General features: G+C 35.7%; 2 protein-coding genes across 3 annotated transcripts; one reads left to right on the top strand and one right to left on the bottom strand.

Moving 5' to 3' along the window:
* The first annotated feature begins 6,114 nt into the window (after nt 1-6,114).
* LOC108472850 (zinc finger protein ZAT10-like) lies at nt 6,115-7,050 on the top strand. The gene has a single exon (XM_017774406.2). It carries the CDS (start codon nt 6,177-6,179, stop codon nt 6,894-6,896), a length of 720 nt encoding a protein of 239 aa, XP_017629895.1. The 5' UTR covers nt 6,115-6,176; the 3' UTR covers nt 6,897-7,050.
* Nucleotides 7,051-8,123: 1,073 nt separating this feature from the next.
* On the bottom strand, nt 8,124-12,675 carry LOC108471056 (QWRF motif-containing protein 2). Of its 2 annotated transcripts, none has more exons than XM_017772625.2 (6): nt 11,233-12,675; nt 9,839-9,958; nt 9,214-9,330; nt 9,009-9,098; nt 8,604-8,711; nt 8,124-8,525 (listed from the first exon to the last, which is right to left on the bottom strand). In XM_017772625.2, exons 1-6 carry the CDS (start codon nt 12,358-12,360, stop codon nt 8,436-8,438), a joined length of 1,653 nt encoding a protein of 550 aa, XP_017628114.1. In that variant the 5' UTR covers nt 12,361-12,675; the 3' UTR covers nt 8,124-8,435. The 2 variants fall into 2 exon arrangements, with proteins under 2 accessions (XP_017628114.1, XP_017628115.1); XM_017772626.2 differs by having other exon boundaries at nt 8,124-8,522; nt 11,233-12,674.
* Between the last annotated feature and the right edge of the window lie 1,123 nt (nt 12,676-13,798).

Below are 13,798 nucleotides of genomic sequence, written 5' to 3'. Positions count from 1 at the left end.
TATGCATCTACAAATTTTTTTCTAGAATTTTTGGTCAGGCCAATTAGTACAGTTTATTAGTTAAAGTCCCCCATGTTACAGGGATCGACTACACTGACCTTTGTGCATTACGACTTGGATATCTCCCTGTACAGGGCTTCAATACTGATATCGTTTGTTTCTACAGAAACTAGACTCAAAAAGGAATCTGTACATATATGGCGTGACTTCTAATTATCTCTGGTCAATTTATAATGAATTTCCAAAGTCGGAACAGGGACTCCAGAAGCCGTTCTGGCCCTGTCTCACGAAAACTTAAATATCTCTTAACATACTGTTCAAATGATCGTTTCGTTACTTTCCTATGAAAAAGACTCGTCAAGGTTCGTTTACATAATTTATTCACTATTTAATTCCATTCCTACTATTTTTAGTGATTTTTCACATCCACATCACTGCAGCTGTCAGCATCTGTCTTTAAGGTAGGCTTTACCTATTTCATAGTTTCCATGATTCAACTAGCCCTTTAACATAAATAGCACAAAATATGATCATGATTAACCATCCCAATGGCTAATCGTTTCCAAACATTTCCATACCTCTTAATGAACAACATACAATGATTATAATACCATGCCCAAAGTATACTTAAGCCATTTTCGCATGGCTATCCAAATTTACACAAAACCGAAAGGTACATGACCTACAACAAAAGGGTAGTCCTATACATGCCATTTCAAAGTCCAACCAAAAATATACCGAAAGGAGCTTTGATAGTGTGGGCGACTTCAATTCAAAATCCCGAGTCCGATAGTGAAGAACCAAAATCTATAAAACAGAGAATCAAAGAAACGGAGTAAGCATTTAATGCTTAGTAAGTTTGAGTCATGAATTTAGACACAACCAAAGTACAGAGATTCATGTAGCTAAACAGATAATTTCATATGCACAAATTCTCAATATCGACTTACTTCACATTACCAACCCTTATATTCATACACAAAGATCAACTTAGCCAAAGGCCGGTAGCTCATTTATCAACTGAGCGAATACTTATTTGTAAGGGCTCAACTAATTCAAAGCACATATGAAACATACCTCATTGTTGGGATTTCACAAGCGTATTAACTTAAATTTTTACAGCAAGATCATTCATTTCGAATCACGTACCTTTGAGTTTAACCGGATATAGCTACTCGTTCAAATGCCTTCGGGACATAGCCCGGTTATAGTAACTCGCACAAATGCCTTCGGGACTTAACCCGGATTTAGTAACTCGCACAAATGCCTTCGGATCTTAGTCCGGATTTAGTAACTCGCACGAATGCCTTCGGATCTTAGTCCGGATATAGTCACTTAGCACAAAGCCTTCAGGACTTAGCCCGGACATCATTCGCATAACCATGCACATTTATCAATAAATCATGACACATTCGTATTTCATTTTCATTAGCAAAACTCAAACACAAGGCACTTATCACACTTGCAATTTCGGCTCAATAGCCACACACAAAGAGCATGATTTTGATTTGCTTAAAACATGATCTAATCAAATCATAACCTAAGTTCCATTACTCGAAAACTTACCTCGGATGTTGTCGAACGGCTTCAACGGCTATTCGATCACTTTTTCCTTTCCCTTATCCAACTGTGGTCCTCTAAGCTCTTAAGCTAATTCAAACAAATTTAACTTATTAAAGTCTCATTTTGCTAGCTTATGGCCGAATATGACAAGGAGTTTGATAGGTCATATGGCCACCTTTTAGCTCAAATACACAATGATCATACGCATTTTTAATCACATCAAGTAATTTAATACAATTCATTCGAACATCAAAAGAGAAGCTCAAGGTACTTAGCCCATATATACATTAGACATTAGAGTCACATATGTACGAAATCACGAATCGAATTCAACATACTAGCTAATATTTCCCTTAACCGAATTTTCTAAGTCAAGTGAAGCCATCAATAGGCTACCTATGGCGAACATACCCATCAACTCATGTACTCATTCATGTGGCGAACATACACATCTATGCTAAGGCCGATTGCAACACTTAATACATTCTACAAGTATGGTCACTTGTATTGACTAAACACCATTTGTTTCAAGTTCAAAACTTGGCTAATACACATATATACACTATTAAAGCATCCTCTCCCTTTACATTAATTCAACACATGCATTACCCATAATATACAAAATTATATTCGCCTTAGCACACAACTTGCTAGCCGATTCTTCTCCATCTAGCAACTAATGCACATATGAGCTCATTTGTTAGACTCTACTTCATCTAACAACAACCTTATTTCTCTTCTATTTCCTACCATGGCCAAATGCATCACAACACCATATCATTTCGATTTTGGTCATGGTTAAACAAAGAACTTAATGTCTCACTCAAGGATGCTAAAAAGGAGATTCAAGAGTCATCAATCCACCATCACATGCATCATTACAAGCTTCACTTTTAGCATGCAATTAACATCAACACAAATCCACCTTAGCCGAATATCATCTCCATGACATAGTAAAGATTTGAACCATGGGCTAGTTAGAACTCAAGCTAACAAAAAAAAACATGCATGAATCTCATGGCACAACATCAAACTTACCTTCACCTAGCTACAAGCATGGCCGAATCTCTTCAACATTTCCTCCCTTCTTTCCTTTGAATTTTCGGTCAAGAAGAATGAAAAAAGGATGGACACATTTTTTTTCTTTTTTCTTTCTTCTATTCACAGCAATGGAGGGGGGGCAACCACACACATTTTTTTTTTCCTTTTTCCATTTCTTTATTACCCATACTCATTATTTTATTGTTCCTAACACACATCACTACATAACATGTTTGTAACATGTTTCCACTCATAGCATGGCCGGCCATTAGCTCAAATATTGGGCAATTTGATATGCAAACCCACCATTTCTACAACATGCATTATTAGGCCACTTTACATTTGCCTAGCATATTTCTAAATTCTCTCACATAAGTCCTTTTGACTAAATTCGCATGCAATTTACTAAATCGAAGCCTAAAACTTTCACACATTCATAATCACATATTTTAGACAATAAATATCATGTTCAAATAATTTGGTGACTCGGTTTAGCGGTCCCGAATCCGCTTCCCGACCAGGGTCACTTTAGGGCTGTCACATGTTCACTCTCGAGCAATCAACGAGTCTGCTCACATAAGCTGACGGTCTTGACGAAACTACGCAGTGCTGCTCACACAAGCTGATGAGTATCCGCAACACATGCCGGATAACTCAGCCATCGGTAGGACGTACAGACCAACACCCAAATCACATAACCCCTAATGACATGTCATTCGTATCCTAATCTATTCCTAAGGTTCAACCGAGATTTCTCAATTTTCGAATCTTCATCGATTATATCCTTAAGGTCGTATTCACAAATAATTCAATAATAAAGAATTTAAAACACAATTATACAAATGCTTATTAACATACAAACTTACCTCGATCATTAAAACAACGGATTGGATCGACTAGTCCAAAATCTTGTTTTTCCCCCGATCTAAATCCGAATTTTGCTTTTCTTGATCTAAATGTAATAAAAATTAACTTATTTAATTATAATTCTATTCAATTTAGTCCAAAATACACATTAAGGCAACATTACACTTTTGCCCCTAGTATTTCAACATTTTTACAATTTAGTCATTATCTCATAAAAATACAAATTTATGCAATTCAACCTACACCCATGCTAGCCAAATTTCAACTACCCTAGCAACCCATATTTTCATTTATTTCATAATTTAACCACAAAATTTCAACATTTCTCAATTAAATCCCTAAATGACAATTTTATCAAAAATCACTTTACAAATGTTGTTTATCTAACAACAAACATACATTTTCTATCATAAAACATCAAAATACACATAGATTCATCAATTTAAAAACCCTAAACCTTTAAAAATTTTGTAAAATAGTCCCTGGGCTAGATAGATTAGGTTGCAACGATCTCAAAAACATAGAAATCATTAAAGATGGGACAAAAATCTTACCTAATTAGACAAATTGTCTTGGCCGAATATTGAAGCTAAGAAAATGGCTTTCTTTCCCTTGTATAATCGGTTGGAGAAGATGGTAAAAGAATAAAAAATTTGTTTTGTTTTAAACCATTAAAATCACCTCAACCATGTACATAAATGTCCACTAACATTAAAATGGTCTAATTACAACATAAGGACCTCCACTATTTAATTTCATAGCCATTTAGTACCTTTAGCTAATAGAACTCAAGTTTTACACTTTACACAATTTAGTCCTTTTTATGAAATTAAGCACTCAAACAATAAAATTTCTTAACTAAATTTTCACACAATCATTTTATCATGCTGTAAACATTAAAATAATAATAAAATAATTATTTCAACCTTGGATATGGTCCCAAAACCACTATTCTGATTTGATTAAAAACGGGTTGTTACATCCCTGCTTGAATTTTTATTTGCACCGCAAAATACGCACCTAGTAAGTATCCATACTAGTGAGAAGCTTAAAACCCAACTTCATCAAAAAGCTATGATTTTGTTCTTGTAATAGCCGAACACCCAACCCTCCACACTCAGATGGTTGACACCCTCCCCCCAACCTACTAAAGTTGGCTTCTGCTTCCTTGTTTGTGCACCCCAAGTAAAGCTTCAGGCCAACTTCTCAATTGTCTTGCAAATGTTAATCGGGAGAAAAATAACCAACATAAAATACCCAGGGATAGCTAAAAGCACCGACTTAGCTAACGTAACTTGTCTAGCCATAGATAGCAGTGACACATTCCAAATATTAAGATTCTTATTTACTTTCTCCACAAAAAAAAATGTAGGAACCATAACCCATTGGTGAAAAAATAGAAGCCTCAAATATGTGCCCAAGTTCATCGTTAAATGAAAGCCCAGACGATGCGGAATGCCCTTTGCCACACACCTATCCGCATTAGATGAAAAAAACACTTGGGTTTTAGCAAAGTTAACCTTGTGACCCAAACAAACACAAAACTCATTGAGAACATTCTCCCCCACCAAAAAGCTTGTTCCATGGATGCCTCACAAAAAAGCAAAAAATCAACTGGGCATCAACTTGGTTAAGAAAATTAAAAAAATATCATTCCGTAGTTAAAATAAATTGTATTATTCGGGAGTATTTAATCTTTCTATTTGAAAAATCTTAATTAAAAATTTGCATGTGAATGGATTTAAACCATGCTATTTACATCAATAAAATATTAATTTTATTAATAATACAAAAGCTTTACTCTTAAATAATATTTACATTTTAATTATATTAACGTGTTTATGTTTGATTTAACTCACAATTTAATCTATTTTTATTTTAATAATATGAATATTTGATGTGTGATTATTAATCAATTTCAAATAATTTATTTTATTATTTATAATATTAGTTTTTCTTTTTAATTCTTAACCCGATTTTGCATGGCGGTACTGGAATTTAAAGTATGCGACGAGTTGAGGTAATAAAAGATTGGATTGTTGAATGACTCCTTTAATTAAAGCAAAGAGATGACTTAAGAGGTTATTCTATTCCAAGTTGGTTTAATTCAATATTTGATTATTTTAATCCCCATTACTTCAGTTTTAGTAAAAGCAACCAAATTATTCATGAGAATAGTTTTGAAAGCTGTTGTGTCGACGTAGGGATTGGCACCGCTTTCATTTATTACTATTACTGACAGTTCTTTTGTTTAGTGGGAGTGAAAGATACGTTGTTTCCAATCGAATATGGTAGTTGAAGTAACAGAAGAATTAATCATTACCGACCATGAACATACTCGACGGCTTTCTATCACTGCACAGAAAGGGATGTAGTGACAGTAGGTCCTGCGTTCTCAACCCCTTTTGGGGAATTTTCTAGTTGACTTGGAAAGCCGAGTATCTAAATTCATTCATTTCACACACCTCCGGACTGGACCCACACTCTACGTTCCTTGTTCCTTTCTTACTACTATTCTTAGATTCAATCGCCTTTCTTTGACTCACTCAACTCCCCACTCAACTCCACTCACCTTCTCACCACTTGTCTTGCAGCTTCCTTCCTCCCCCCTTTAAAACCACCTCTTCTCCCCCACTCACTCCTCATCTCACAATTCCCCAATTAATTTCTCTTCCCACTCAATACACCAAATCTCTCTGAATTAGATGGCTTTAGAAGCTCTCAACTCTCCAACACCTGCCACTGCCACGCCCCCCTTTCACTTTCATTCTCATACTTGCACCAATTTCCATTGCCTCGACTCTTTTACTAAGGGTAAGCGTTCTAAGCGGCCGCGTTCCGAGGACCACGTCCCCACCGAGGAAGAATACCTTGCTCTCTGCCTTCTCATGCTCGCTCGCGGCGCTACTGACTCCTCCGCCTCCACCCTTCCTCACCGCCACCGCTCTCCCACTCCAACGGATCAACAACTTAGATTCAAGTGCAAAGTTTGCAACAAGGCCTTCAACTCTTACCAGGCTTTGGGTGGCCACAAAGCCAGCCACCGTAAGCTTTCATCTGGTATTAACGATGACCAATCAACCTCAACAACCACCTCTTCCACTTCCACCTCCAACCCAAGCGGCAGGTCCCACCAGTGTTCCATCTGTCATAAAAGCTTCCCTTCCGGACAGGCCTTGGGGGGTCACAAGCGTTTGCACTATGAAGGCTGTGCTGGGACTGCTAGAGGCGTTACGACACCTGAAAGATCAGCGTCCACTAGTTCCACCAGCCAGCGGGGCTTAGACCTCAACCTTCCGGCTTTTCCGGAACTCTCACCGTCAAAATTGTTTGTTTCCGGCGGCGTTGAAGAGGTGGAAAGCCCACATCCTGCTAAAAAGCCACGTCTCGTGATATGGATGCCACCTGAAGTTGAAGTCAACTAAACAAATACTGAATTCTTTTGTAGGAATTATATTATTTTAGATTCATTTTCTTCTATTGAATATTTTATTTCCGTGTAGATAGCATTTGAAGAATTCTCGGGTCTCTCATTTGCTATACTTAAAAATTAATTCAATTCAATTGATTCTTTTTTAATTAACATCTCCATTATTTAATTTATCACTGTTGTTAGAAACACGCTTTCATGGTTGGTAGCTAGAATATACTGTAACAATGCATGGGGAGAATCTTCAACGTTATACATGCATGTTTTTATTTACAAGGTTCAGCTTGTTTTGTACGATTTTGAAGAAAGCAAACCAACCCCATTGTTAGCTTTCAAGGAACCTTCTTCCTCCAACTACAAACATACCCTTGAACTCCATATATACTGTGTTGGAGACTTCTCCGCTACTACAAAACCATTGACATTTGTCAAATTCCAAGTAATTAGAAATATAAATGATTCGAACTCAAAATTTAAACCTCAAATCCGAATAAAGTGAATTTAAAACAACACAAATAAATAACTTAAAAAATTTAAATAAATAAATAAATAACCAGATCCGAAACTTAACCCAACTAAAATCACTCCCCAATTTCAAAACCTAAATTGACTTTTATCCACGAGTTGTACGTTAATTCCAATCAAATAAACAAAGACAAACAGTAGCAAACCAGTGATGACCACATCATCAACCACGATTTTTGAGGTTTTTTTTTAAATATTTGTGTTTAATATATATTTATCATTTGTGTAAAGTGTAATCTTATAAAAATAAAAGCTATCTTATCAATAATATAGATGTGATACCATCCACGTTTAAATGTTGCGTACCATAAGCTAATACATCTATTTAGTTGGTTGGCATAACTACTAGCTTTTAAAAGGACGACTATTTGGGTGAGGTCACATTGGTTTGTTTATAATAACCTATTCATCTTAAAATCATAATAGCTGTTTTATTAAAAATCTTTATTAGTATTATGTAATTAAGATGATAGTAAATAGAGTGGTAAGAAGCTTCTCTTTGAATTTAACTGTATTTGACTTTGGGAGCGGAACGCCGGCGTTCTACTTTGGCGGCCCAATTCAAGGTAATAACTTTTATACAATAGCTGAAGTCAAACTTTGACTCCAAATGGTTTGGCGATGGGCTCACTCACTTAAAAACAACGCCCAACACAGGGTTCGAACCCACTGTACCGGCTGAGCTACACGAACTTCATTGTTATGTGACCACGCAGCTCTTTTTTATTATTACGATTAGGCCGAAGAAGCACTAATAAACCCATCATTTCTTGTATGAAAGCATACGAGTGGGAAAGCTTATATATTACAAATCATCACTGACTGGCAACATTTATACATATTTACACACTTTCCTCTGTCCTATACAAAACTAAAAAGAAAGGTATCTAACCTACCTTCACCTAACTTTTCATGTATAATTCAGCCATATATTAGCATTGTAACCGCAATCCCCAGGAATTGGAATGGCAATCGATTGTCAGGTTGGCGATAGAGGACGTAATTGAAATCAGAAGAGCCTTCCAATTGTGTTGTCAAAGGTGGAAGGTAAACGGTTTTGTTGTGAAATGTGCGTTCTAAGGCTACATTCCTTCACCTGCTAATTACACAACCCTCAAGTTTTAACACAATATTTTATATCTGCCGATTTCCTATGAAAACAGATAAAGAATTTTACCTGCATGCTTGCAACTGCTGACAAAAGTTCTTTGCATTGATAAAGTAATAAGACCTCATTTGAACTTAAATTTCCAAGTTCAGATGCCAAACAATTTACTTTTGCTACCTATCATCCAAGGAAAAAAGATGCAAGCATAAAGGAACCGATCAAAATCATTAAAATCTGCATTTCATGGAGGATTAAAACCACTTCGATGGGAAGATCCGTTGTCAAGGGCGAGTCCATAAATTCTTTTACCGGGACCGGAATTGATTTATAAATTTTTGAAGGGTAAAAATATAATTTTATCTTGTATTAATTTATAATTACAATATTTTTTAAGGGACTTAATTTTTTTTGAAAGTTTGCATGTAAAAGAACGAGGAGAGGGTGAGGGGAGAAAGAGGGATGAAAAAGCATTACCTTTGACACCAATGAGTGTATAGAGAGTGTTGTTGCCTGCAATAAATCAACTGCTGAACAAATCGCATCCTGCAATTTTGGGACATCAACCTGTACAAATAAAAAGACAAGCAAGATGTTTCTTTTAAGACCCAAATAAATTAATTTGGCAGTTAAAATGCCAAACCTTAAAGGAAATTGTCAACACGCAGAAGAAGAAACTTACACTTGCCCCACAAACTACTGGAAGGCGGACCATGCTAGCCATCAAAGCTTCAGTAGCCCCAGACAAAGAACTGCAATAATCATGGTCCAGGATAGCCCATTCATCCAAAAATATCATCTACACTCATCAACGACAATAATTAGTCATTAGATGAAAAAGCATAGATTTCATAAACTGAAACATATTTAAATCAGATATTTAAAAGAAACGATGGTTATAAAAGACAAGAATATGAATTCCAGGTTTCTTCAGATGAGCAGCTTCAAGCACAACTTTTTTTTTGGGGGGGACACAGCCAAAGAGGCAGACAACGATAAACTAGCAATAATTGAGATCAACAAAATGATGAGAATAAGTAAAAGAAATGAAGAAAAAATAAAGTCAACAAGAAACACATCCGCAGGGGAAAGATGGTTCTTTTTCTTTTTTTTGTTTCATAGTAAACTGAACTTCATTAGATTAAGAGTAAATAGCATCCCTGTTACAGAATTGTGGATAAAAGGTGGGTATTCTTCCATCCAAATGACATCCTCAGTAAAGAGAGAATTGTTTAGCAAGCAAGTGTGCAGTTTCATTGCCCTGACTTTTAACATGATGGAAATAACAAGGGAGAGATGGTTCTTACGTGCCCCTTGAGGATGGAAATCAGCTTCAAAGTTTGCCTCAGCAACTGTAACTCGGTTCTTTTGGCTCTGACAGATTCTTGCAGTTTTGAGGTAGTTGTCCATGCATTATGGAGGCTTTTCTGTTATATGAACACGATAAAAGGATTCTTCCTCATATTTTAATGAAGATAATAAAAAACAATAACTGTAACTAATCTGAGAAACAAGAGATGGAAAATTTTATTTGAGGTAGCTGCCCATGCATTATAGAGGGCTTTTTTGTTATCAGAAATGATAACAAAAGGACTCATTATGTCATATTTTAACTAACTATAATGAAGATAATTGACAATAAAAATTGTTAGTATTCTGAGAAACAAGAGGACAGTTAAAAAAAAACTGAAGCATCTTAAACAAAGCAAAGCAAAAAAGATTAAGATGAATTAATTGTATCTAAAGCTAAAATATGAAAAAAAATCAATGCAACTTTTATTTCACTTGTTTCTCATTCCTGAGATGTCAATCAGTAATCAATCATAGCTATTTCAAGACACATGCAATCTGCAACCTCTGCTTGCCTCTAATTTGATCAAGTTGTTTCTAGCATAATGGATGCCCTCTTTGACTGGTTCCTTAGTGCAAGAAAATCAGCAACTGATGAACCAGCATGCTCCTCTAGAACATTTAGCATTCTTGATTTCCAATATTATTTCAAAATCAAAACCTACTGATCTCAGTGTCTCACATGGCCTCTGGATTTGGTCTGAAGGAAAAACCTGTGAAAATCAGGCATGCAATCTCTTTGATCCAATTCTATCCGTCGTCACTTATCATAGATTGTACTAAAAATATCCCTTTACACTCTTATGGAAAATTTCTAATTTCACCAATACTGCAGCCTCTCTCCCTAACATGATTAAACTCATTTTAAGCCACAAAACAACTCTCACAGGCTGCTTTCATACTACATAACTTCTACACCATAAAAGCAATTATAACCAAAAACGGCAGGGTGCCAAGTTCGATCAAGCAGAAGTGGCCTAAAGAATTTCAGCTCTACCAAGAACACCACTCTCTGTTTTTATCAGACATAATTCAATTGTTTGTCTGGACTGTTCTTGAGCTCTCTTTTTTTAATTAACAAAACCCTGAAATTCCAGATAGTAAGACAAAACAAACTGCGTGCAGCCAGGCAACATTCTAAAAAAATTAACTTTCTAAAAGTAAAACTTAGCCAAAATCCTCAAAATGGTGTTCGTATGCAACGTTTAATGCTGCGAGCTGTACTGCCAAAATTATAGTAAAAGCGAATTCCTATGAATATTATAATAGTAAAGCACGCAAACTTGATGAAGCATACAAACAGCATACAAACACAACGAGATAAATTCAAAGTCACTTCTTAGAGTCGTACCTCTGCGTTAGACCTTTGGGAAGACAGAGTAGCATCTGCTCTAGCATTAACAAAACGCCACTGCAACCACCGGTTATGAAGTAGCCTCAACAAATTAGCATCCGAAACTTTGTTCTCCCCAATCTTAAAACCATCACCAACAAAGCTCAAAATCGACAGCCTAGTTACCAAATTATCATCCAAACCATTCCTCAGTCTAGGACTCATTCCCCTCGTTGAAGATGACCCAAGCTTACTCGGTGACGCAGGCCGAACTGGCCCATGAATTGGCGGTAACTGTCCTCTGCTATTCAATACACCGTTTGGAGACGAAAAAGGAGTATCAGCTCCGAACTTGTCTGGTACAATTAGCTTAGTGCGCGCTGTATTTTTCTTAGGAACCGGCGAGCCAGGATGGGACCGGCATACCCGATTAGCAGTCTGTTGCCAGGACCGAGCGGAGACCATTATTCCTGGAGGCCCACGCTTAACGTCTACGTTAGCGGAGGAACTTTGTGAAGAACCTGACGTACTACCAGAAGAAACACTTTCAGTATCAGAAGCAGCGAGACCACGTTGAGCCTTAGATTCAACAGGAGTAACGGCTCTTATATCTCTATTATCAGCCATGGAATCTTGCAGTGGCCCAAGTACATTGCCATTAACAGAACCGTTTAATCTCTTCCTCTCATCGGTGCAAGCCATGCTTCTACTAGCCACAGAGTTGGGTAGCCTTAACCTCGCCGGCGACCGCTCCGTCTTTGAAATTTCGGTTTGCTCTGTTCTTCTCGTTTCCAGCGTCGGTTTGCGCCTCTTGGTGGTTTCTTTCTTTGTGGGGCATGGTGATGGAGCTGGTGTAGCTTTGCTAACCTTGTCAGCAGTGTTATTGTTAGCGTTGTCAGTTTTCAAACGCATAGGTTTATTAGACGGCGGGGTCACCGCATGTCTCCTCTCCACCGGTTGAGACCTCTTAATAGCCGATGAAGTCGTGTGTTTTGTGGAAGAATTTGAGTGGGATGAGGAGGTGGACAAACATTTTCGGGAATTTTGAGGGGGCGGAGGGATGGAATTGTGGGGGTCGGAGGGCAACAAGGGAGGCAGTAGTCCAGTTCCTCCCAGGTGTTTGGGGTTTAGGGTAGCAGCAACCATTGGGGGGGCACTCACAAAATTCAATTCCACAGTCTGATCCTTTAATCTCACTCTCTTCCCAACACCTAAACGTATCTAATCATAAACACCTCCAATTTTATATTGAAAAAAACTGTTGGGATTTAACAGATTTTATTCTTTAAACATAAAAACTCAGAATTTTCATAGAGGAGAGAGTGAGAAGGATGTGGGAAAAGATTAGATTAGATTAGATTAGATTAGAGAGCATAAGGGTGGTAATGCTAGGAGTGGCCTATGTAGTATACATTTTGTTTGTAGTATGGAATTTAAAGTGAAGGGAATCTATTGCAGTGGCGGGGTTTTATGGGGATGGATGAGTCGCGTGGAGGAGAGGCAACCTCTGTAGGTCTGTTACTAAACTACTTACACGTGGCTGCCACATTTCTAGTTTCTTCACGAGAAATTACTTTATAAATTCTTTTACCATATTATTTATTTATGGTTCCTACCAAAGTAAATATATCAGTTTTTCACAATATGGAAAAAAGATATGTATTTATTTTTAATTGATAAGAATTATGGATGATGTGGTAAGAAGTAGGGATGAAATTAGGGAGTTAGTAGGGAATGTAATAAATTTAGTAAAATAGAATTTTAAATATTTTTTTAATTTTTATTTTATAATTATTATTACAAACATGTGTGAAAGATTTAAGTGATTAAAAGTTCTAATGATTACTCATAGTGCATAGGCTTTAATTGAAGGCTGAAATTGCAATTACAATAGCTATTGTCAACAACTTGAGCAACATTTGGAGTGATCGTATTATGATAACGTGTTATAAAATAAGAGAGATGGAGAACAAAGAATAAAGAAAATATAAAAGGAATAAAAAAATATACTTTATTGATCAAATGGATGATTACAATACTTCGTCAAAGTCTCTATTTATAATTCTACTAACTAAGTATATTAAAACTTTATATTGATCATGATGGGCATCCACTTAATAAGATATTCATAACAAAATAAAATTTATAAAAATCATTAAAATTTATGATAATTATTAGATATTAATTAAAAACCATAAAAGTTTATAAAATTTAGAAAAATTAATTTATTAAAATTTTAGAAATTAATTAAAACCATATAAATTATTTATTAAATGTTTTTAAAATTATTTTCTCATTTTACTAAATTATTTAACTAATATAATTTATTTTAAGTATATCAAACATTGGAATTCTTTTTTTTCTTATGCATACTATTGAGAGTTCTTCTAAAATGTTATGCCTTCTTAATAATCAATGGCTTTTTTAATTAATGGTAAGTTGCTATATTTTTATAAAATGAGAAAAATAATTTTTATAAAATATTTATATTTTAAATATAGCTTTTAATTAATTTTTAAAAAATTCTAAATTAAATTTCTAATTTTTAACCATTTTTAATATTTTTTAAAAAATTATAAAAACT

The sequence above is a fragment of the Gossypium arboreum genome, chromosome 3, assembly GCF_025698485.1.
Source record: "Gossypium arboreum isolate Shixiya-1 chromosome 3, ASM2569848v2, whole genome shotgun sequence".
Taxonomy (NCBI): domain Eukaryota; kingdom Viridiplantae; phylum Streptophyta; class Magnoliopsida; order Malvales; family Malvaceae; genus Gossypium; species Gossypium arboreum.
The sequence above is the reverse complement of the archived record's forward strand: the minus strand, read 5'-3'. Positions and strand labels throughout refer to the sequence as shown.

Coding starts and splice junctions, on each gene's coding strand:
- LOC108472850 (XM_017774406.2), top strand. CDS start 6,177: ATGGCTTTAGAAGCTCTCAACTCTCCAACACCTGCCACTGCCACGCCC.
- LOC108471056 (XM_017772625.2), bottom strand. CDS start 12,360: ATGGTTGCTGCTACCCTAAACCCCAAACACCTGGGAGGAACTGGACTA. Junction 9,331..9,838: donor TTTCCATCCTCAAGGGGCAC/GTAAGAACCATC, acceptor TGATGAGTGTAG/ATGATATTTTTGGATGAATG. Junction 8,526..8,603: donor CAGCAGTTGCAAGCATGCAG/GTAAAATTCTTT, acceptor TTGTGTAATTAG/CAGGTGAAGGAATGTAGCCT.